The sequence below is a fragment of the Schistocerca serialis genome, chromosome 4 (assembly GCF_023864345.2).
Source record: "Schistocerca serialis cubense isolate TAMUIC-IGC-003099 chromosome 4, iqSchSeri2.2, whole genome shotgun sequence".
Lineage (NCBI taxonomy): Eukaryota > Metazoa > Arthropoda > Insecta > Orthoptera > Acrididae > Schistocerca > Schistocerca serialis.
In genome coordinates, this window is record NC_064641.1 from 20,042,987 (window position 1) to 20,067,331 (window position 24,345).

Genomic DNA, 24,345 nt, shown 5'->3' on the forward strand with positions numbered 1-24,345 from the left:
ATGACACAGTTGTGGCAACAATGATTACCAAAGTACGAAGGACAACTAAAACAGGCAGAAATATTTATACGGTCAGTAAACATTATATTCCAATGAAGAACTTGGAAGTTTCAGCACAGGACAGGAGCACATAGAGAAACTATGGCTCAAGTTTAAAAGAATTGTTTACTGTGCTCTGGATAGGTATGTAGCCAGTGGAACAGTTCGTAATGGGTGGGACCCTCCATGGTATACAGTCACTGTAAAGACACTTCTAAAGAAACAGAGATTACTGCAAAATATGTGTAAAACAAAGTGTAGGGCTATAGATAGAGAGATGCTGAAAGGAACATGTCTGGCTATCAACATGGTAAAGTGTGATGCCTTCAATGACTACCATAGCAGAATATTGTCAAATGATATTTCATAAAACTCAAAGAAATTCTGGTCATATGTGAAGGTTGTTAGTAGCATCAAAGTTAGTGTCCATTTATGAGACAGGAACTGGAATTGGGGGTAGCAAAGCAAAGGATGAAATGCTTCACTCCATTTTCAAAAGTTCCTTTAGAAAGGAAAACCCAGGAGAATTGCCCCAATTTCATCCACCACTGAAAAGATCAATGAAATAAGTGTGTTAGTGTCAGTGGTGTTGATAAAAATCTGAAATTATTAAAACTGAACAAAGCTCCAGGCCCCAATGGAATCCGTGTCAGACTGTATACTGAGTTATCCCCTCTTCTAACTACAATCTGTCATAGACCTCTTGAAGAGAAAACTGTGCCCAGTTTTTGGAAAAAAGGACAGGTCACACCCGTCTACAAGAAGGGTAGTAGAAGTGATCCACAAAACTACCATCCAATATCTTTGATTAGATAAGAATAGATTAGATTCAGTTTTTGTTCAGTGTTTGTTCCATAGACCCAAAAAATGAGATGATGCTTGTGGGTGTGGAACATGTCAGAAAGTATAATATGAAAAACATAAAACATTTGAATTTAATATTACCCTGATCATTTGTCAGGAGATTGTCACAATAGGCGAACAGTGAACGGAAACTGGTAATATTTACAGAATTAATACACAGTCTGAATGAAACATTGTTATGCACTTTTAATAAATTTATCATACACAAAATACCTAATCTTCACTGTTGTGACCAAATGCTGTCAAAACTGAAATCTAACTGACATTTTGGTCACTGGAAGTGTCCGATTCCAGCCATCTGCTTTGACGTGTGACATAAGGGTGTTGTGATATGTTACGTCATTACGGCGCGGAGTTTATGATTTTGTTGTGTTTGTAGATGTCGTCTTGTAGTGTTTTCTGGTGCCCTCTGGTGGTGTGTGTGTATGTGCTGAGTGTAATGTAGTGTATTGGGTTCATTTAAGCTTTGGTTTGGTTGTGTGAACTTGTTAGCAGTGTTTGTAGTTCAGGGTGTAAGGTTTGAAAGTTTTTTCTGTGAGTTATCAATAATTCTTTTTATTATGTGTTTGGTGTTTTCATTAGATGTTATTGGTTTGCTGTTTGTGGTGTGGTGAGACAATTTATTTATTGTGTGGTTTCTGTTGTTAGGTATGGATACGATTAAATATAACAATGCCATGTTGCGGTCAGAGATAGGGGAGGACAAGTTGTCTGTTATTAAACTCCTGCAGTTATTTGGACTAATTGTTGAGATTGTGAAGTGTAGTATTTGTCTCAAGAACATTAGGTTGCCCAGAATTATGGCATCTTGGACCAGGGACAGGTACATGTGGCAGTTTGTGTGTGTGTGTGTGTGTGTGTGTGTGTGTGTGTGTGTGTGAGGGGCTGGGGGTGGGGTGGGCTGACCTAGTTTGCAGTGCCAGAATTTGTTGGTAGTAACTATTTTTTTGTGTCTAGGTATTCTACTCGAGTTGTGATGTTTTTTGTATTTACAGTGTATTGATTGTGTTTTAATTTATGTAGGAATGTTTAATTCTTGGGTTTTTGAGGTGCTGTGGTTTCCATTTTATTTTTTGTAGTTGTAGGTGTTGGTTTTCTAGTATTAATAGTTTTTGTTGACCTATGTAGGTCAGGGGAAATGACCAAGTCCAATTTTCATAGTTGTAGCCTTTGGTGTTTTGGTATTGTCAGCTATGGTTGACCTAAAAAGGTCACGGGAAATGTCTGATTCCAATTTTTGTAGCTGTAGGTATCAACAGTTGCGGTTGAGCTATATAGGTCAAGGGAAATGTCCAATTCCAGTAGATTTTATTGGTGTAGAGGAATGTTGTAATTTTTTTTCCACCATTTTGTGTGTTTTGGGATCGTAGTGTGCTTTTTTACTGTTATATTTCGCTTGTCCCCACCCTAAAACCCCCCATTTCCCGCAGTTGTCCCGATAGTTTGGTTTTATTTTTGAAGGGAGATGTTATTGTCTTGTTTACATGTATTTTCGTATTTGTTGCCGTGTTTACATAATGACGTCATAAGTGCCACATTGGAGACTCTTAGAATGGCCATTTCCACCATATTGGTGACGTCATGGGTCAAAGCAGACGGGTGGAATCGGACACTTCTGTAATCCCCACAACAACCAATATGAAATATTCACAAGTCAGTAAAACATATCAGTCCTGATGCAGGAAGGATGGGTACTCAGCTCTCCAAAAATAATTATCTTTACTAACAACAAGCATTGTGTCATAGTTCAAATTGACCAGTTGAAAAACTGACATGTTAAAAGTGCATTTACCTACAATGAAAAGAGCAAAACAAGAAAACAAGAAAAGGTAAAAGCCCCAACTAGCAACAGTGACAGCCCATGGTTAAGAAAACACTTCAGACTACTTCAGCTGCGGTTGCCCTCAACAGAAAACTATTTGTAAGAAATAAATGTCCAGTAAACAAAGGCTACAAAGTACATACACTCCTGGAAATGGAAAAAAGAACACATTGACACCGGTGTGTCAGACCCACCATACTTGCTCCGGACACTGCGAGAGGGCTGTACAAGCAATGATCACACGCACGGCACAGCCGACACACCAGGAACCGCGGTGTTGGCCGTCGAATGGCGCTAGCTGCGCAGCATTTGTGCACCGCCGCCGTCAGTGTCAGCCAGTTTGCCGTGGCATACGGAGCTCCATCGCAGTCTTTAACACTGGTAGCATGCCGCAACAGCGTGGACGTGAACCGTATGTGCAGTTGACGGACTTTGAGCGAGGGCGTATAGTGGGCATGCGGGAGGCCGGGTGGACGTACCGCCGAATTGCTCAACACATGGGGCGTGAGGTCTCCACAGTACATCGATGTTGTCGCCAGTGGTCGGCGGAAGGTGCACGTGCCCGTCGACCTGGGACCGGACCGCAGCGACGGACGGATGCACGCCAAGACCGTAGGATCCTACGCAGTGCCGTAGGGGACCGCACCGCCACTTCCCAGCAAATTAGGGACGCTGTTGCTCCTGGGGTATCGGCGAGGACCAATCACAACCGTCTTCATGAAGCTGGGCTATGGTCCCGCACACCGTTAGGCCGTCTTCCGCTCACGCCCCAACATCGTGCAGCCCGCCTCCAGTGGTGTCGCGACAGGCGTGAATGGAGGGACGAATGGAGACGTGTCGTCTTCAGCGATGAGAGTCGCTTCTGCCTTGGTGCCAATGATGGTCGTATGCATGTTTGGCGCCGTGCAGGTGAGCGCCACAATCAGGGCTGCATACAACCGAGGCACACAGGGCCAACACCCGGCATCATGGTGTGGGGAGCGATCTCCTACACTGGCCGTACACCACTGGTGATCGTCGAGGGGACACTGAATAGTGCACGGTACATCCAAACCGTCATCGAACCCATCGTTCTACCATTCCTAGACCGGCAAGGGAACTTGCTGTTCCAACAGGACAATGCACGTCCGCATGTATCCCGTGTCACCCAACGTGCTCTAGAAGGTGTAAGTCAACTACCCTGGCCAGCAAGATCTCCGGATCTGTCCCCCATTGAGCATGTTTGGGACTGGATGAAGCGTCGTCTCACGCGGTCTGCACGTCCAGCACGAATGCTGGTCCAACTGAGGCGCCAGGTGGAAATGGCATGGCAAGCCGTTCCACAGGACTACATCCAGCATCTCTACGATCGTCTCCATGGGAGAATAGCAGCCTGCATTGCTGCGAAAGGTGGATATACACTGTACTAGTGCCGACATTGTGCATGCTCTGTTGCCTGTGTCTATGTGCCTGTGGTTCTGTCAGTGTGATCATGTGATGTATCTGACCCCAGGAATGTGTCAATAAAGTTTCCCCTTCCTGGGACAATGAATTCACGGTGTTCTTATTTCAATTTCCAGGAGTGTATATCTCAAGAGATATGAACACTTTTCCATCGTCGATACTATGAAACACATCTCTTCTACTGCCAGCAGTTCTTTGCTTTTCACACCTTGGCAGCAGCTAGTATGGACTAAAACAAGGAAAAATGTCAAATAAATATAAACTACAATGTATACCTTAAGAGCTATGAGTATTTGTTCAGTAGAAGCAATGTGTTGCACACCAGCGAAGATGAACGAACACTCATACCTCTCACAGCGTGCACACTCTGTATAACTGGCTGTAAATAATGGTAGGCAACATTTTGGTTGTTTGGGGAAATCACACAGAAAAGAGTCAAGATTTTCCCACAAGTAGGTACAAGTGTAATATTTTTTTTCAGATATGTCATTGTTTCACATATATCTACCATAACAACATATTTTTAAAATGATTAATTCTACCTACACATCCAGTCTTAAAATTTCGCCAATGGGTACTTAAAAGTGTTTACTTGCAAATCGAATGCACTTTACATCAGTTGTCATTAACTTACCACTGTTTATAGACCAGCCAAGTTAACGAAACATTACAGTTAAACCTCTCCAAAATACAAACTTAAAATATCACTTTTCAGACAACACTTTTTGACTGTAAACTATCTTGGAGGTATCCAATTTGCATATCATAACAATCTAGCTGCCAGAAATTCCTGACTTGCCATCTTCATTTCCACATTTGAAACACTTTCTAGAGCATTAGTATGGAGATCCTATATATTTTCACACAAGAACATCTGTCTGTCCCTGTATATTCTACGGGGTGGTTGTAATTAAACTCCCGCTACTTAAGTCAGTGTAAACAGAACCTATTTAAGATTGATGTTCAGACTGTGCGCTGCAGAATTTGTGTTGTTAGTAGTGTTCATGTTATACAACTAGCCATTAGGCACCAGTACTGATACGACAACATAGTGTTGAAACACAGGTACTGTGCATTACAGTTGAAGGTAGTCAACATGGGTCTGGACAAGATGTGCAGGGCTTTACTCGCAAAGCAGTTTTATCAAAAGCAATAGGCTGCTGCTGTTCATGAGTATGGAAACGTTACAAGAATACAGAGAGATCCTCTTTTCACACCAGTGTTGAAAAACAGGATTTGGAATTTTGAATTAACTGGCAATTTGGGAATTGCTCCTTGTCCTAGGCCGACAGCTAATTGTCCCACAAATTGTTGAAAAAGTTATTGTTGCATGAGAGAATACTGGATGCAGTGTACAGTCTTCATGAAATGCATGAGCTGTGTCATGACAACTAAACATGCCATTGTCCACTGTTCAAAAAGTGCTGTGAATAGTTGTGAAATGGCATCTCTAGTATGATTACAGGCTGACGTGGATGCAAATGGTCATCACATTGAGCAACATTTGAACATGGAGAAAAAAAAAACTGGAGAAAAATGAAATAATGCCTGGCCATTTAAAATAAAGTTTACTTGAAATAAAGAAACAATTGAAATAGAATACTACTTTTGTTTTAAAAAGTCAAAAATAATTTCACTTTTCATCTCAGTTAAATTAAATTTCACTCATTGTTCATTTTTTAAATTTATACTGGAAATCATATAAACAAGATCTGTGTTCTCTTCCTCACCTCAATGTATCATTCAACACTGAGGGAGACTCACTCGGTTCTTCAGAGGGACAGAGAGAAAATTAGCTCATATATAATGGGATGCATCATAGCTCCAATGCTTAAGGTCTGTGTGTGTGTGTGTGTGTGTGTGTGTGTGTGTGTGTGTGTGTGTGTGCATGCACTTTGGCCAATGATGAGATACGAACAAATAGTGTGACATTAGTTTTGTTACTATAAACTCATTTGGTTTACATTGATACAAAACAGCCACATTGCAAATATTTTCCTTGAGTGTGACATTTTAGTGCAAGTAATTATGGTATCTGACAAAAGAATTGGAGCACCCAGAAGACATGGATGGATGTCAATGTTATTTCAGAGATGCACACACCATCTGCTGGTATTCAAATTATTAGACTTTCAATTCTGTGTGAGATGTAGAACAGCCACAATAGTGCACTAGTGTTCGTGTTTTGCATCATTACCATGCCTGGTAGGGTTATAAGGCATGTGAACAATGTCAGATGTTCAGTGATCACTGTGAAAGACACAGAGATGTGACATACTAGAGTTAGACAGCGTTATCAGTATCTGAGAAGAGTTAGAAACTGCTGCATTGTGGGGCTCCATTCGGGCAGCTGGACAAATCATTGTAATTTTCAGATTTGTGGGGCATTCAGATGTGACTGTGGCCTGATACTGGATTGCATGGAAATGTGAGGGCAAGCATACTTGTCATCAAGGCTCCTCTTGACCACATCTGACCACTCCAAGAGAGGATCACCATGTTGTGCTCCAAGCACACTGTAAATACTTCACAACTGCACATCCCATCCAAGAGCAATATTCCGTGTCATTTTGCACCACTGTTTGGAGACTACCAGCAGCCAGAATAGGGAATTACTATCCTATAGACAGGCTGCCATTAACACAACAACACAGATGGCTGCCTTTGAAGTGTTGCTGTGATCAGTAATCACGGTCAACTGATGAATAGTGTAATGTTGCATTGAGTGATGAAGTGCAGTTGTGCACTGTCCTAGATGACCATCATTGGTGAGTAATGCAGTGACATGGGGAGAGGTACCATCCTTTTAGTGTTTTGAAGATGCATAGCAGTGTTCCCACTGGTGCCATGTCGTGGAGATCCACAGTGCATGACTTCAGGTCACAGTTGGTACTGACTGAAGGAACTCTGATGATACATCCATATGTCATGGACATCCTGTACCCCTATGTTTTACCTCACATGTGGCAGCATTGTGCTGCCATGTTTCAACAGGACAGTCCTCTACAACACATGGCTCATGTCTCTAAGAACTGTCTGTGTGGTGTAGAAGTACTCCTGCAGACAGCAAGACCCCAGATCTGTCGCTAATAAAATGTATGTGGGACCAGCTATCATCTCCCTCCTAGTGTCAGTATTGATGATATCAAGAATGTGTTGCAACAGTTGTGTTTCAGCCTGCATGAAAAGAGGATAAAACAGTTTTATGACACACTTTCCAACCGAATAATTGCATGCATCCAGGCCAGCGGGGATGTCACATCAGACTGTAAGTTGGCTCTTACTGCCAAGTTCTTTGTAAATGTGACTTGATTTGGTAATCGCTAAAATAACATCACATACTCTTTCAATTCGTAAAGTAACATTTTGTTTCCTCATTCCCTTTTGTGTGCCACACATTTTTTGTCAGGCAGTCAGTGTACATGCCCAAATGTATGGATTATGTAACTTTTCATTCTGTCTCCTCTTTATACTTATCTGGCACCTACAGCATTGTAGTAAGACTGGTTTAAGAACAAACAAATTACTAACAGTACTTACAGGAGACTTACTTTCTTTCCGGTGCAGATGGTTTCCGCAGTCTCCGCGCTGGCTGGCATGCAGGGGTCGCGAGCAGGAGGCACTGGCAGTGCTGCGTGACATCGCGACCACCAACGGCTCCACTGTGCCTGCATTTGCCTTGCAGGTTATCCAGACTGTGGGCAACAGCAAGGCAGACAGGACAGGCTTCCTGAGTATATTCTCCAGCTGGAATGTCTTTAAGAACACCGTGATCCTCATCATCGCCAGGTGACTTACTCGAGAACGGGCTGCCTCTTGTTTGTTCTGCTAGAAGCAAACATGTCACTCTCAGTATTCCTTGTAAATATCTTCAAGTTGGTGCTACAAGGGAGAGTCTGGTTGTCATGAAAACCATAAAATCTTTTTTTTTTTTCAGTATATTCTGCATAAAAATTATTGTGAAATGCAGTGCTATAAAATTTTTATCAAATCCTGCTAAACCATTTAACCTCGATGATGTCATATTTTTTCTCTGATTTCTTACCCTCTCTTTATTGTTTATTCAAATCATCTCATCTGCACTGTGGGACTGCAGAAAGGAATTCTAGGTGAATGTCAAATTTTTAAAGCCTTTTCCGTGGCAAGCGCAGGGCTGATCCAAGACAGGACGTGCAGAGTCACAATCAGAATATAACCACGAAGGAAACCCATTGTAGCAAACACTGAGGAACATAACTGGGGCATAGCCACACCACATATGAGCAGAGAGTGAAGCATGCGACCACAGCAAAATGATCACTTCATAATGTCATTCTGCATGAATCACACACAAGAACGACTTTCAGCCAGCTAAAATGGCAGAAAGTGTGAAGCTAAAGAGTTGAAAGCCATAGATGGGACACCACACAACAGATAAAAGTGCTGACAAGCTTACAAAACAGGGTCAAATTCACTAATTGGCATAGCTCAATAACATCACTGGCATGAGCCAACCAGCATACATTCTGGGTCTTATGAAGTGCACATTCTATTCTATTCTCTTCAGTTGCCAGTAGCCAATTGTCACTTGGTGTGAAAGTATTGTGAATTAAAGCAAATACATGTTGAGGCTGTTCCATGATTAATATTTTTTGGTGACTTCAGCCACGACATACATGCCACCCTGACGAACTCCACTGCTATGGAATGCTGCTGCTGCCACTGGTAAGAAGACCTGAGCATTTTCAATCAGTACCCTGCTAGGGATGAGTCGAGGTTGACCTGCTAGCTGCTGGCACACACACACGCTGTCTGGGAGAGATGCATTCATGCTGCCCCCATGGCCCATGGCAGCATCTGTGAGCAGCTACTGGAGTCTTGGCCATCTCTTGTTGGGAGGCCAGGGCATACAATTGTTGCATGGCTACCGTTAGCCTTTGTTTATTTATTTATTTATTTATTGTTCCATGGGACCAAATTAAGGAGAAGTCTCCATGGTCATGGAACGAGTCAATACGTGAAATTATAACACGATGATAGAAACAGATAAAATGAAATACAAGAAACGTATTCAGGCGACAATTCGTAAGTTCAAATAAAGAAAATCAAACAATGTAACACTGGAATTTGCTTAATTTTTCAGCTCTTCCAGGAGCTCCTTGACAGAATAGAAGGAGTGAGCCATGAGGAAACTCTTCAGTTTAGACTTAAAAGTGTTTGGGCTACTGCTAAGATTTTTGAGTTCTTGTGGTGGCTTATTGAAAATGGATGCAGCAGAATAGTGCACTCCTTTCTGCACAAGAGTCAAGGAAGGGCATTTCACATGAAGATTTGATTTCTGCCTAGTATTAACTGAGTGAAAGCTGATAACTCTTGGGAATAAGCTAATACTGCTAACAAAAAACGACATTAAAGAAAATATATACTGTGAGGGCAATGTCAGAATCCCCAGACTATAGAATAGGGGTCGACAAGAGGTTCTCGAACTTACACCACATATAGCTCGAACAGCCCGTTTTTGAGCCAAAAATACCCTTTTTGAATCAGAAGAATTACCCCAAAAACTAATACCATATGACATAAGTTTATGAAAATATGCAAAGTAGACTACTTTTCGTGTTGAACTGTCACTTATTTCAGATACTGTTCTAATGGTAAATAAAGCAGCATTTAGTAGTTTCTGAACAAGATCCTGAACATGGGCTTTCCACAACAGCTTACTATCTATCCGAATGCCTAGGAACTTGAACTGTTCTGTCTCGCTTATAATATGCCCATTCTGTCTCATCAGAATATCAGTTCTTGTTGAATTGTGGGTTAGAAACTGTAAAAACTGAGTCTTACTGTGATTTAGCATGACTGAACATCACTACCACTCTCAATATTGCGGAGAATTACCTTCTGCTTTCTGTTCTTAAAGTAAGAGGCGAACCAATTGTAAGCTACTCCCCTTACTCCATAATGGCCCAACTTCTGCAGTAATATCTTGTGGTCAACACAGTCAAAAGCCTTCATTAAATCAAAGAAAACACCTAGCGTTCGGCAACCTTTTATTGAATCAGTCCAAAACCTCACAGAGAAAAGAGAATATAGCATTTTCAGTTGTTGAACCATTTCTAAAACCAAACTGTACATTTGACAGCAAATTATGTGAATTTAAATGCTCCAGTAACCTTGTATATACAACCTTCTCCATAACTTTAGCAAACACCGATGGCATAGAAATAGGTCTATAATTGTCAACATTATCCCTGTCTCCCTTTTTATAAAGTGACTTCACTACCGAGTACTTGCTGTGATTTATATGGAGGGCAATAGGTTTCGAGCAGTGGATGAAGAGAAGGGGAAAAGTACTGTATCTTGTGAAAGAAAAGGGAAATGTATCTGTTCGTAAAGACAAGTAAGAGATCCTGTAGTAGTTGCACACTACAAATGCAACTCAAAATGACTAACAAAAGTTATTAAAAAATCAAGGAACATATAGATCATATCAGAAATTAGTAATTCTGACAACAGATTTAGGGCAATATGGAACACAGTGAAATGAGAGACAGGACAACCAGACACAGAACAGGATAACATCACCACTGAACTGCATGTAAGGGCTATAAATGATGAGTCACAGGTAGAAAATATATTTCACAGTCATTTCTTAAATGTTGTAGAAAGTACAAGGACAAACAGTTCAAGAGAAAAATGACAGCAGTATGTCGACAAAGTGGTCTCATAAAATTCATTCGCATCAATTAATTCCAAATTCTTCTTCTGAAATTAAGAAAATTATGTATTCTCTCAAGAACAGACGTTCATCTGGTTTGGAGTGTGCTTCCAATAGATTACTAAATATGTTGTTGTTGTGGTCTTCAGTCCTGAGACTGGTTTGATGCAGCTCTCCATGCTACTCCATCCTGTGCAAGCTTCATCATCTCCCAGTAGCTACTGCAACCTACATCCTTCTGAATCTGCTTAGTGTATTCATCTCTTGGTCTCCCTCTACGATTTTTACCCTCCACACTGCCCTCCAATACTAAATTGGTGATCCCTTGATGCCTCAGAACATGTCCTACCAACTGATCCCTTTCTTCTAGTCAAGTTGTGCCACAAATTCCTCTTCTCCCCAATTCTGTTCAGTACCTCCTCATTAGTTATGTGATCTACCCATCTAATTTTCAGAATTCTTCATTTTTAAAGCTTCTATTCTCTTCTTGTCTAAACTATTTATTGTCCATGTTTCACTTCCATACATGGCTACACTCAATACAAATACTTTCAGAGAAGACTTCCTGAACTTAAATCTATACTCAATGTTAACAAATTTATATGTTCCCATATAATAAGCCCTGCCTTATTTGAAATATATTACAGGTCACTAACTCAGGGCATTTTCCCACAGAGACTGAAATATGACATTGTTCAAAATGTTCAAATGTGTGTGAAATCTTATGGGACTTAACTGCTAAGGTCATCAGTCCCTAAGCTTACACACTACTTAACCTAAATTATCCTAAGGACAAACACACACACCCATGCCCGAGGGAGGACTCGAACCTCGGCCGGGACCAGCCGCACAGTCATGAGGTGTCAGTTACTACTGACCTATTTAACTACTGACATCATTTCCCAAAGGTTTTGAGAAGGTGGTGTATTCTATAATAGTATCTCACCTAAACAACAACAATATCCCAGCAAATCATAGATCACAGGATTTCAGTAGAATTGCTGCTCTGAGAATGCCATTTACCTGTTTGCTCACTGAATTTTACAAGTCTTAAATAACAAAACAACACTGGTTGATACTTTCTGTGACCTTTAGAAGGCATTTCACTGTGTGACTCGCAATATTCTCCTAGAAAACAAAAGTTTTAGGGGATTGACAGTGCACACAACCAATGTATAATGTCATTTGTAACCAAAAGAATGTAGAAAGTTGTTCTTAGTAAATCAACCAATGTAGTTTGGGAATTTTATTGTGACTGTGGAGAAATCATATATGGAGTTCCCTAAGGCATAATTTTAGGTCCACTATTGTTCCATGTATATGTAATGGCCTTCCATCTAATACAAAACTACGAGAATTAGTTCATTTTGTTGATGGATCTAGTATTTTAATCAGTCAAGGCATACATAGTGTAACAGAAGAAACAGTAAACAATTTTCTTCAGTGTCATTGACTGGTTTTCTGCGAATGGTCTCACCATCAATTTTAAGAAAATACAACATGTTCCGTTCTGCACATCTAGGGGTACAAAACCAATGATAAGTGTAACGGGTGGATAAGAAATAATTTACTGGATGGAAACTTCAAAATTATTTGCTGTCCCTATTAATGAGAATCTAAATTGGAAAAAGCACATTTTGGAACTCCCAAAATGAGTTCATCCACATTTGCACTTAGGATCATTGCAAATTTTGATTAGAGACAAATAAGTAAGATGACAGATTTTGGTATTTTCATTCAACAATGTTATGTGAAATTATAGTATAGGGTAACTTTTCTTTAAGAAAGGAAGTCTCCATTGCTCAAAAATGTACTTTAAGAATAATATGTGCTGATCACCCACAATCATCTTTGGACATCTGTTTAAAGAGATGGGAACTCTGACTACAGCACTGCTTCACAGTATATTTATTCCTTTGTGAAGAATGTTGTAAATAATCCACTACAGCTCAAAAAGGACAATGCTGTACATAATTACAACACCAGAAGGAAACAGAACACTCATTACTCCACATTAAGGTTGTCTTAAACACAAAAAGGGGTGTAGAATGCCGCTATTTAAAATTCTAATAATCTACCCAGTGATGTTAAGTGCCTGACAGACAGCAAAGTAAAATTTGTCCTTGACTACTCCTCCTACTCCATAAAAGAATCTGTATTATTGTAATGTGCAAAAGGTATTGGATAGGAATTACTAACTCACATCTGTGGAGTTAACATTTAAAAAAAGATTTACAAGTGTTCAGTATGTAGCCATATTTACAATTTAATTTGCAGTGTAAATGTAAAATGACTTATTCCACAACATTAAAATTTATCATGCAAATGATCCATGGAACATGGGACTAACTAATTAACAACTAACAATACTTGAATGGCCTCTCTGCTCATTATTCTTTTTGTTACAATTACTCAAGATTTTCCGTTTTTAAATTCCCTTTCAAACATTGTCTTCTTTTATACAGGTTTCTGCTTTGTCTTTATTAGTTCCACGTATAGCAAATCTGTTATTATATGCACCTAGTAAAACAATATTCCCATGAGATTATAAAATGTAAGCTATGTGTACAATTCTGTGATATCAAAATGTATGTATGAAGTCATCATTAATGTAAGGTTGCAGTATCTCTTTCGATCTGAAGATGCAAATCACACATCAGCTCAAGCTGAGATGTGGATCACACATAATCCGAATTCACACCCATGCTAGCACAACATGTAAACTTTGACTGACACATTTTTCACAGTACTCCTCATAGACTATCATTGTAGCAACACTTATTTACAGTGTAATGTCCCTTTTTGGAAACAGTAGCACTGCATTCGCACGTGATGGCTCATTTCTTCTGCCTTCTTTTAGTCCCAGTCCTATTCACAGAATAAATTATCTGAGTTTGCTTGCTAGCCCTCAATCCTAATTCTGAATGACAAAAGCGGTCAAGTTTTTGCGCAACTGATATTTGTATTGTGAATAATAGTGAAGTAATTGCCGCCTAATGACACATTCATGCATATAGTCATTTGGATAACTATTGTGTGCACTTTGCTTCTGGATGCTTGGATCCCACTCTGCTGAGCAATGAGTGTCTACTGCTGTACGTTAACTTGCATGCTATCAACTTTCAAGGATGGTTTGATAAACCCGGTAAAAAAAAAAAAAGTTTCATAAAGAATTCACCTTACTTCTCAAAATAGTCTCCTTTGAGGAATATAAGCTTGTTCCAGCGATCCTCCAGCTTTTTCATCCCACTGGAAGAAAAGGCCCTGTCAAACACTGTACAATACCCATTGATTCTTCCCAGAAAACCAAAGTTTTAAGTAAAGGAGCATGAAGACATCACTTAGGGCAGTGTCTGGTGAACAGCGTGGATGAGGAACCAATTCAAAGCCCAATTTGTGCACTTTCATTATAGTTATTGCTGAAGTGTGAGATGGTGCACTATCCTGGTGAAAGAGCACTGTTTTGTATTCTAAGCTTGGTCTTCTTTTCAGCCAATGATACAGTAATGAAGCATAATAGGGTCTAGGCATGGTCTGCCTTTTTCCAAGTAATCTATCAGGATTATTCCTTGTAAATCCAAAAAACAGTGGCCATCACCTTACCAGCTGACAAAGTTGTCTTTGCCTTCTTCATTGCACTTTCACCCACCTTTGGCCGGTGTTTTGACTGCAGTTTTGACTCTTGTGTGTAATGATAGATACAGGTTTCATCAACGGTCAATAATCAGTGCAAAAAGTATTGTAGATTGCGATTATACATCACCAGACATTGTACTGAAATGTTGTGCCGGATGCACTCTTGGTCAACTGTAAGTAATTGCAACACCCACCTCGCGCACAGCTTCTTCATAACCAATTCTCCATGCTGGATATTATGCACTAACACAGTTGAAATACCTAGAGTCTCAACAATCTCATGAATTTTCATTCGGGATTCTTGGCCTACCATATTGTGGATTTTGTCAATGGTTTCCTTTGTAGTGACCTCAACTGGATGGCAGGAGGGTACTTCATCTTCTGTGCTTGTCTGGCCACGTTTAAAATCATTACCGAGTATTCAATGATGGTTCAGAGTCCATGTCAACTTCATCCAATTCTGTTTTGATTTGTGCGGCAGTCCAATCCTTCAAATGAAGATGTTAAAGCAGCACGAAACTTAAGTTTTCTCCTCCTTCAATTGTAGTCGATACACTGACCAATTCAGACAGCTGTCAACAATGAACTGTGTGCAGTACATTGTTGAAATTCTTTATACAGTCCTTGGAATAATCAAGCTTACCACCCCGAAGGTGCAACAAAAATATTCCATTCTTTTACAGAAATTTAGATGGTATATCAAACCACCCTTGTACTCAACATTTTGCTTGCACATCTCATTACGTTTTCCATCATCACTGTTATTTCTTTCTCCTTCCCATTGTTAGTAAATTTAATGACATTACTAACAAGTCATCACAGCTGCTCACAAAGGAATATTCTGTGATCAACTTTCAGTGCTGGAAATGTGATGCAAGAATGTGCACTACATGCGGCTGGAATCATTATACCTACTTAGGTGACTTTGTTAGTTCCCAGTACAGCTGTGTCCACAGCTCGCTTTGTGGGGCGGAAAGGTCACTGTAGAAGTTCCATCTTTAAAATAATGCTAAAACAGTGCATTATGTTTACTGTTGTTGGAAATTTAGCCTTATAATAAATTGTAATTCCCGTTTCTAATAAAGTAAATATTCAAAATGTGTTGAAAAGAGTGTCATCGTTTTGAAATTTGTTGAATGAGACCAAATAATGTTTTGGTTGTTACTAGGTCGGTGCACCTGCTGACCACATACTCACCGGTGATAGCAGTGAGCCAGCTGAGTGTGAACCCTTTCCTGGGAATAGTGGTGCAGGGTGCAGCCCAGTTCCCCGCCTACTACATAGTGAACTCCTGTGCAGCAAGGTTTGGCCGCCGTTGGTGTGGTGTGGCCAGTGCACTGTTGGCTGCAGCGACCAGTGCCATCATATTCTGTCTGCTAACCGGTGAGCTGTACCTGATTTGTCTCTGTAGTCTTAATCTACATCATACTACACTGTTTTCTATGAACTAAGACAAGGAACGAACTGCCCTATAAAGAGTCATCAGAAAAATGCCTGTTTAACAAACAACTATCTGTTCTAGGTAGTTTTCAGAGAAGGCATTTAGGACTGTTTCACAGGAAGTCTTATCACAACCACAACTAAGAAAGGGTCATTCCATGTCAAGTCACCCAGGCCTTGACACGAACCATGTCAGATTTTGATGAAACGTGGTACAATTACTTCTTTTATCATCCTGAAAGCACTTGTAAAATTTTTTTGCTTTATCTCTTATAGTTTTTTTTATATAAATTTTTAAAGTTTTTAGATTTGGCGTTGTTTCAGCAGTCGGAAATCGTAACTTAAACGTGTCCTCATAACTAAAAAACATTTGTATATTAAAGAATACTCAAGATATCAGTATGAAATTTCAGAATAAGTTTGCGTATTATATCTAAATGTTAAAAAAATTACCATAAAAATATATTAAAATCTTCCAAATGAAAAAGATTTACAAGTTTTTTAATATCGTTTTTTTAGCTAATGGATGTTTCGTTTTACAAAAACTGCAATATCTAGAGTCTCAGACCTGATAGAAAGCTCAAATTTGTTTTAAAATACTCTTAATTGTATAGGATATTAGATAAAAGAAAAATTATGTTGGCTTTTTAACCTGTTTAATAGTTATCTAATTTTTAAAATAATATTAATTATATTTTAAAAATAAAAAGTACCAAGTGACTTAGACACCGAAAATAAGTTTTTGTCTTCTTGGAGTAACAATGTACGCTTGGATTTTGTTTTGTTACTCCTGTGTTTCGAAGTAAAAAATTATTAGTGTTAAATAGTGCTTGGATTGTATTTTATTAAGTTTATTCGAACTTTCAGTAAGTACTGTTACTTAATTTACAGAGATTCTTTTCCAATATCCTATAAAAGTAACCAGAACAGTAATCAGACCAAAAGTGAAATCAGTATGTCAGATATTCAAACCTGTAGCGTAGGGTTATTTAAAAAATCTGACTGTTTCCAAACAACCTACACACCTTCAAAAAAGTTACAACCAGTATCTGAATTGAGTGAGGAAGAAAAAGATTTGATCCACTTACGATCTAGAATTAATCTGTGTGAATTTAAGAATATATGTTCACACCACAGCCTCTACTTTTTAAATGTTTTTGAAAAGTATCAAACAACATGTGTAGACCCACTAAAAAAACAGAAAAAGCCCATCAAAAAATCATTGAGAAGTGTAGGCTTGCATCTTTCTAAAGAATTACTGACAAAAAATATTAGCATAAAACCTGGACGAAAGCTTTGCTCAACATGCTGTAACTTTTGTGAGGAAAAATTAAGAGTTGAAGTCAATGAAAGTGAAACAGATGATGAAGTCATGGTTGAATTAGAATCATTGGAATCCAGAAATGACTCCCTCGTACAAACAAGCATTGCTCTTGATAATTTAGGTTTAACACCGATAAAGCTTCATGGATTGTCAGAACAAAGTAAAGGGTCTTATTTTAAAAGGAAGGTTAGCAGTATTGAAAAGACTGCAAAAAAGGCGGTTTCAAAAGCATTAAAATATGATGCACCAAGTTCTGATGATGACGAAGAAGATACAAGTGTGGTTGAGAAAGCAAAGGATTTTGATGTAATGATTTCTCTTATGAAAGAGAGCATTTCATGTGTTGGGAGGTCTAGAAAAATCCAGATTCTGACCTTGGCTCCAGATTCTTGGAGTCGAAATAAAGTGATGAAAGAATTTAATGTAAGTGAGTACATGGTGCGATAAGCTAGAAAGCTAAAATCTGAAAAGGGTATTTTGGAAACTCCTGGTCCAAAAAAGGTAAAACTCTTTCTAAAAATACAATAAGACTTGCAACAGATTTTTATGAAAAGGATGAAAGTTCCAGAGTGCTACCTGGAACAAAAGACAAAGTAAGTGTTCAAAGAAATGTGTACATGCAAATAAGACTCATTTTGTGTAACTTGAGAGAACTCTATTATTCTTTCAAATGGGAGAAGCCCGAGGTAGAAGTAGGATTTTCAACATTTTGTTTCTTGAGACCTAAATGGTGTATCCTTGCTGGTGCTGCAGGCACACACACTGTATGTGTATGCAGTATCCACCAGAATGTTTGAACTATTACTGGATGCTGTGAAAATTGAAGAATCTTATAAAGACCTAATTAAGATGCTTGTCTGCAACACGGAAAACCAAAACTGCATGCTACATCATTGCCACAGCTGTCCTGCAAATACTGCACTAACTGAGCACTTAACTGAAAAACTAAGTGAAGATAATGATTCAGAAGAAGAAATTGTAATCAGTCAGTGGGTTAACACAGACAGGGCAGAAATGATCAAACAGTCTATCAGTGTTGAAGACTACATTTCTTTATTGGCTAGGTCATTGGAAAAGCTCACCCCGCACTCGTTTATAGCAAAATCTCAATCAGCAGCCTTTAAAAGATTGAAACAAGACCCACCACCCAAAACAGCAATTATTGTGATGGATTTCAGTGAAAATTATTCCTTTGTTATACAAAATGAGATCCAAAGTTACCACTGGAATAGAGGTGGTTGTACTCTACACCCAGTTGGAGTTTTTCTAAGAAATGAGGAAAACAATGTTTTTGTTTCCAACCACTGTTTTATTAGTGATGACCAAGAACATGACACTAGTTTTGTTAACTTTGTACAAAAAGAAATTACAAAGTGGCTGTCATTACATCATACTGACATTGACTCAGTTCACTACTTTACAGATGGTTGTGCTGGGCAGTACAAAAATAGAAACAGTTTTAAAAATTTGACTGAACACTTGAGAGACTTTAATTTGAAGGCCCAACACTCTTTTTTTTTCCAATAAGTCATGGGAAGTCAATTTGTGATGGCCTAGGAGGAACTATTAAAAGAATTTTACGGAAAGCCAGTCTACAGCTTTCAGATGAAGAACAAATAATGAAAGCAATCGATGTGCACAAGTTTTGTAAAAAAAAATATTGAAAACATTCATTTCCACTTTATTGACAAAAAGGAAGCTGATTTGCTACGGTTAAAACTAGAAAAACGTTTCTCAGCAACCCGAACCATTCCTGGAACAAGAAGTTTTCATAACTTCAAACCACTTCCAACAAACAACCTTGAAATTAGAAGGACTACAGATAGTGTAAAACCCTCCTTAGTCTTTTCTTTCCATTCTTCTTCTAATTGGGTTCGTGTTGAACCATCCATAAATAGCTATGTGGCTGCAAATTATGATGGTAACTGGTACTTTGGACTGGTAAAAACAATATTCAATGATGAAGAAGATGCAGAAATTCTATTTCTACATCCTTCAGGACCAGCTGCATCATTTTATTGGCCTGAAAGAGAAGATTCTTGCATAGTGCCTTTGGAGCACATAGTCTGTATAGTAGACGCACCTCAATCAAGCGGTACTGGAAGAATGTATTGCTTCAAAAAAGACTATCAAAAGAACTGAAAGCTCTTGGATGAAGTGGAAAAACAGTTTGAATCAGCATTAATGTTTATTAAAAAGATAAAATTACTCAAAAAATTCAAAGTTTCAAGCAATCAGTTAGATTATACATAAGTGTCGTAAGTACCCTATCTTTGTACATAATTCTAATGTAATCTACTATAATTAATAAACATGTTAAAAAGCCATTATTATTTTTGTTTTATCAAGTAGCCTATATGTTTAAGAGTAAATTAAAACAAATTTGAGCATTCTATCAGGTCTGAGACTCTAGATATTGCAGTTCCTATAAAACAAAACATCTGTTAAAAAAAAAAAAAGAAAAGAAAAAAATACATTTTTTTCATAGAAAATATTAATATATTTTAATATTATCATTTTTATCTTCAAATATGTATAATAAATAAACTTGCTGCAAAAATTCATGATGTTAAAGAGTTTTTAAGATAAGCAATTTTAAAGTTTTGAATACAAATTAAATTTACCATTTCCGAAGGTTTGGAAAACGCAAAACATAAAAACTTTAAAAATTTATTAAAAAAAACTATTAAGAGATACAGCAAAAAAAATTGCAGGTGTTGTCAGGATGGTATTAGGACCATTTGAGCCAAATTTCATGAAAATCTAAGGAGGTGGGTGTAAAATTTATTTTTTATTGGGTGATTTGATATGGAATGACCCAAACTGTAATTTTCCCAATTGATTGTTGCATTGTTAAAGTCTCCATCATTGATTACAATATGATAGGGAGACTGAAGTACAAGTGAAATGAGGTTTTCTCTGAAGTTTTTGGTTACATCAGAAAATGAGTCTGGTGGGCGGTAGGAAAACCCAATTATCATTTTATGTACACCACTAATACTGAGTCTTGCCCAAACAGACTCAATTTCCATCTTGGTGAATTTGAGCTTCTTGTCAAGTGCAACAAATACACCACCTCCACTTCCCGTTTGCCTATCCTTTTGATATACACTCAACATTTTCCCAAAAATCTCACTGCTATCAATTTCAGGTTTCAACCAGCGTTCTGTACCTACTATTATGTGGGATTCACTGCTTTTCACAAGCACGTCAAACTCTGGCACTTTGTTGGGAATGCTTTGGCAGTTTACCATTAGGATTTTAATACTCTCACCTGTGAGAAGAATTTCTTTCGATCTTACACTGATGTTTCTGGGTATCCAACAGCTACTGTCATCTGGATTGGACGGAGAGTCACCTAATCTAAAAACCCTTAAATGCACCCGCACACCGTCAGCTACCTGTGCAGCAGCTTCTAATGTATAGTGCACATTTGACCTATTTACGGAGACCACACAGTTGTCAACCCCATGGAGCAAGTCCAGGAAGTTGCAGCCTAGCTGGTCACAGAATCTTCGAAGTATCTCGTTATATCCTTCCACTCGATTCAGAACCAAAGGGCCACGATCAGTTCTGGGGACAATTCTTCAAACTGTGGGCTTCGTTGGAACTCCACATGCATGGCTAGTCTTCTCAACCTTCTCTGCCAGACACTGGAGCAACCCAAAATGACTTTGGAGCTCAGACAACACGCATCATTTGTTCCAATGTGCGGCACTAACTCCAGTTGGTTACACCCAGTTCCCTCAATGGCTGCTGGAGTAGCCTCTTCAGCATGTTGAATGAGGCCCCTAGGTATGTACACTGACTGCACCTGATGTTCTTTCCTACCCTTTCCTGCCATTTCCTTAAGGGATACCATCATTTGCCGTATGTTTGAACTGCCAATGATTAATAGACCCTACCCTTTTGCATCTGCCGCCTCCTGACACCGGGAAGAAGAGTTTTCCCCAAAACAGGTAAAGTGATTCCCACTGGTTAGTGTCAGTTTTAGTGAAAGCACCTCAAACTTGTTGGTTGGGGTTTTGGCCCCCTTCCACCCTGTGCACAATGCATATATATACCACTGACATGCCACTCGCAGGCAAGTGGATTAGTAATGGTAGATCCTGTACTTTCTGCAGAGGAGACAGGATCAACAGAATAGGATAGTACTTGAGGTACCTCTGGTACAGGTATCACATACACACGACTCTCGGGAACTCTTCCAGCAGCAATTCCCAGCAACCGCCAATCATTTGAAAGTAGTCTGGACGATTTCCACCTTCTTACGAGTGGCAACCAACTCATCCCATGTTTGAGAACAGTATTCACAATGGGCTGCATTCTGCCTAGTGCAACGTGTTACTAGGCAGTGAACAAATAACTTTAAATTAAGCCCACTGTTTATCTTTTAATCCGTTGCATTCTTATAGGGAATTAGCAACCTTTTATCTAACGGATTAAAAGTAGCAAATAATACACAAAACTAGATTTCTTTTAAGGCAAAACAAAAACGTGTTAGAAATTAACCGTTTCCTAAAAGGTTTTGAGATTAGTTATAGTTGTTAGCCAACTAGAAAACAGGGATAATTTATGGCAAATGCAGATTATATATATATATATATATATATATATATATATATATATATATATATAGAGAGAGAGAGAGAGAGAGAGAGAGAGAGAGAGAGCTGCTCCTCTTTAAGGGAAAACTAGATGCAACGCAACTTGTTAGTTAGAAAATCTGCTACAGTAACTAAATCACAAACGCCGATTTGCTACAAATTTGCTCGTATATTATGCATCGGACAAGGGTAGCTTCCGCATATTCTCAAAAACGCACGTTTACCTGCGTTGACAACAATGAAATTCATGCGTGATGTATTCTTTGCTTGAACTGTGAACCACAAACGCTGATTTGCTACGAAATAAATTACGTATCCAAAACACTCGTACCAGTAAATTACGGAACTATAGCTTTGTAAGCGTCCGAAAATTCTCAAAATAACCTATTTCGCAAGTAATTGTACAATGAAATACGAGAACGATTGTTTTGAACGAGGATATGCCTACTACTGTTCTCACAAATTTTACAACAGCACAAGTAAGTTTAAGCCTGCAAATGACGATAACAGTACGAGTTTATCGCGGCACCCGCGAATGCTCGAAACTTCGGAATATTTCACAATACAGACAGTTATTAATACAATCAATTAAAGATTTCGCAGAAGCGACTCGAACAGTAAACACCATCTTAGACACGCGGTGTTACACAAAGCAATAAATTTACCTCGGTTTTAACATACATAAACAAACGTGCGTATTGCACGAATTTTTCACGTACCGAAGAAGAACACTGCAGCGTGAGTTTACCTCAATCAAAATCGCTAAAATGTCAGCACCAACAAAGCGTTAATTGTTACGTTCACTGCGTCTTTTGTTTAGCTTATCGTCTGCGATCCCACTATTTTTAATCGTCATCGTCATCATCCTAACAGGGTAGTTGTGAAACGTATGTTTCGCGTCACAAGTATTTGCCTGTTTCTTTAGAATATGTTGCAATTTTTTTTATCATAACACATGGCGAATTTCGCTTCTAAATTGACGTGAGAATGTTACATCTTTTGCTACAAAAGTATATCGTCAACCCGCCGCCATCTCATTGCCTGCGAATAAACAGTATCTGACGCCGCCCCAGATTTTGCGTCATACGTCAGTGTGAGCGTCAATACCATTGCTGCACGAAACTCGTAAGCACGTCACTGGCCCCAGTTTAGATTTTTAGCATCTCCTGCAGAAATATATGCTACTGTTGAGTATTTGTCCAATTTTAAAGTCAAATCGATTGCGAGTACAAATGGTTTCAGGTAAACTGCAGTTTAAACATAGTAGATGTTCCTAATAAGCAGAAGTACGCAATGTCGATTTCCATGGTTGGCAGCAAGACGAAATTAGCTGCCGCTCAAACTCCTAACCCCACCCTCATTACAGCTCTCAACTAAGTTCGTGGCATCCACATCTCAGGAGAAACAGTTATTAAATGTAGAAATTATAGTGATAGCAACATAAACAACTTTGCACTTAGCTTAGAGAAAGAAGACTGGCAAAGTGTATTTACTTCCTCAACAACAAATGAAAAATATGATAATTTTCTGCAGATATTTGAATATTACTTTAATTGCCATTTCCCAGAGAAAACAAAGACTATGACTAACAAAAAACAGAATGCTTGGGTCACAAAAGGTATTAAAACTTCATCAGAAAAGATGAGGCTGCTGCACAGACTTGGCAAACTGGACAGTGGCAAATCCAGAGAGTTCAAGGTATACTATAAAAATTACAAAAACACATACAGGAGAGTTATCAAATTGGATAAAAAAGCTCATAATGATAAAACAATTACGTGCTCTTCCAACAAATGTAAGACCATCTGGGGTATAGTAAATGAACAGATTGGTAGAAAGTTAAGGATAGAGGATAAAATCACACTAAATATAGAAGGACAAAAGGTTGAAAATGCACATAAAATTGGCAATAAATTCAACAGCTATTTTTCAGAAATTTCCACAAACCTCCTAACCAACTCTTCAAATACTGTTCACTCTCCTCCCACAAATCTCCTGACTAACTCTCCAAACACTGCGCACTCTTGTCTCAAAAATAATACACCTCTGAACTCCTTTTTCTTATCTCCTACAACACCGTATGAAATTGAAGATACTATTTAAAAAAAAGAGTCAAAAAGATTTATTCTGCAGGGCATGATCTGATACCCTGCTTCGTACTTCATAAGTGTTCAAATTACATCAGTGGACCCCTGTCAAATATCATAAATACCTCATTTCTAGAGGGAACATTTCCAAACCAGCTAAAACTTGCTAAAATTATACCTCTCTACAAGAAGGGAGAGAAAACGGACATGACAAACTATAGGCAAATTGCTATACAATCTGCCTTCTCAAAAATATTCGAATATTGTATGTTAACTAGATTAGAAATGTGTTTAAATTCTAACAACATAATCACATCTTCCCAATATGGATTTCGGAAAAATAGGTCCACCACACATGCTCTGTATGCATTTCTAGAAAAGTGCTC

The 24,345-nt window shown here is 38.7% G+C and overlaps 1 protein-coding gene across 1 annotated transcript in view; it reads left to right on the plus strand.

Annotated features, from left to right (window-relative positions):
* LOC126473679 (solute carrier family 22 member 7-like) overlaps positions 1 to 24,345 on the plus strand; it is a 184,623-nt gene that overhangs the window by 108,993 nt on the left and 51,285 nt on the right. The window contains exons 6-7 of the mRNA XM_050100914.1: positions 7,736 to 7,957; positions 15,670 to 15,884. Of these exons, the coding sequence (XP_049956871.1) occupies positions 7,736 to 7,957; positions 15,670 to 15,884 (437 nt within the window). The remainder of the gene's footprint in view (positions 1 to 7,735; positions 7,958 to 15,669; positions 15,885 to 24,345) is intronic.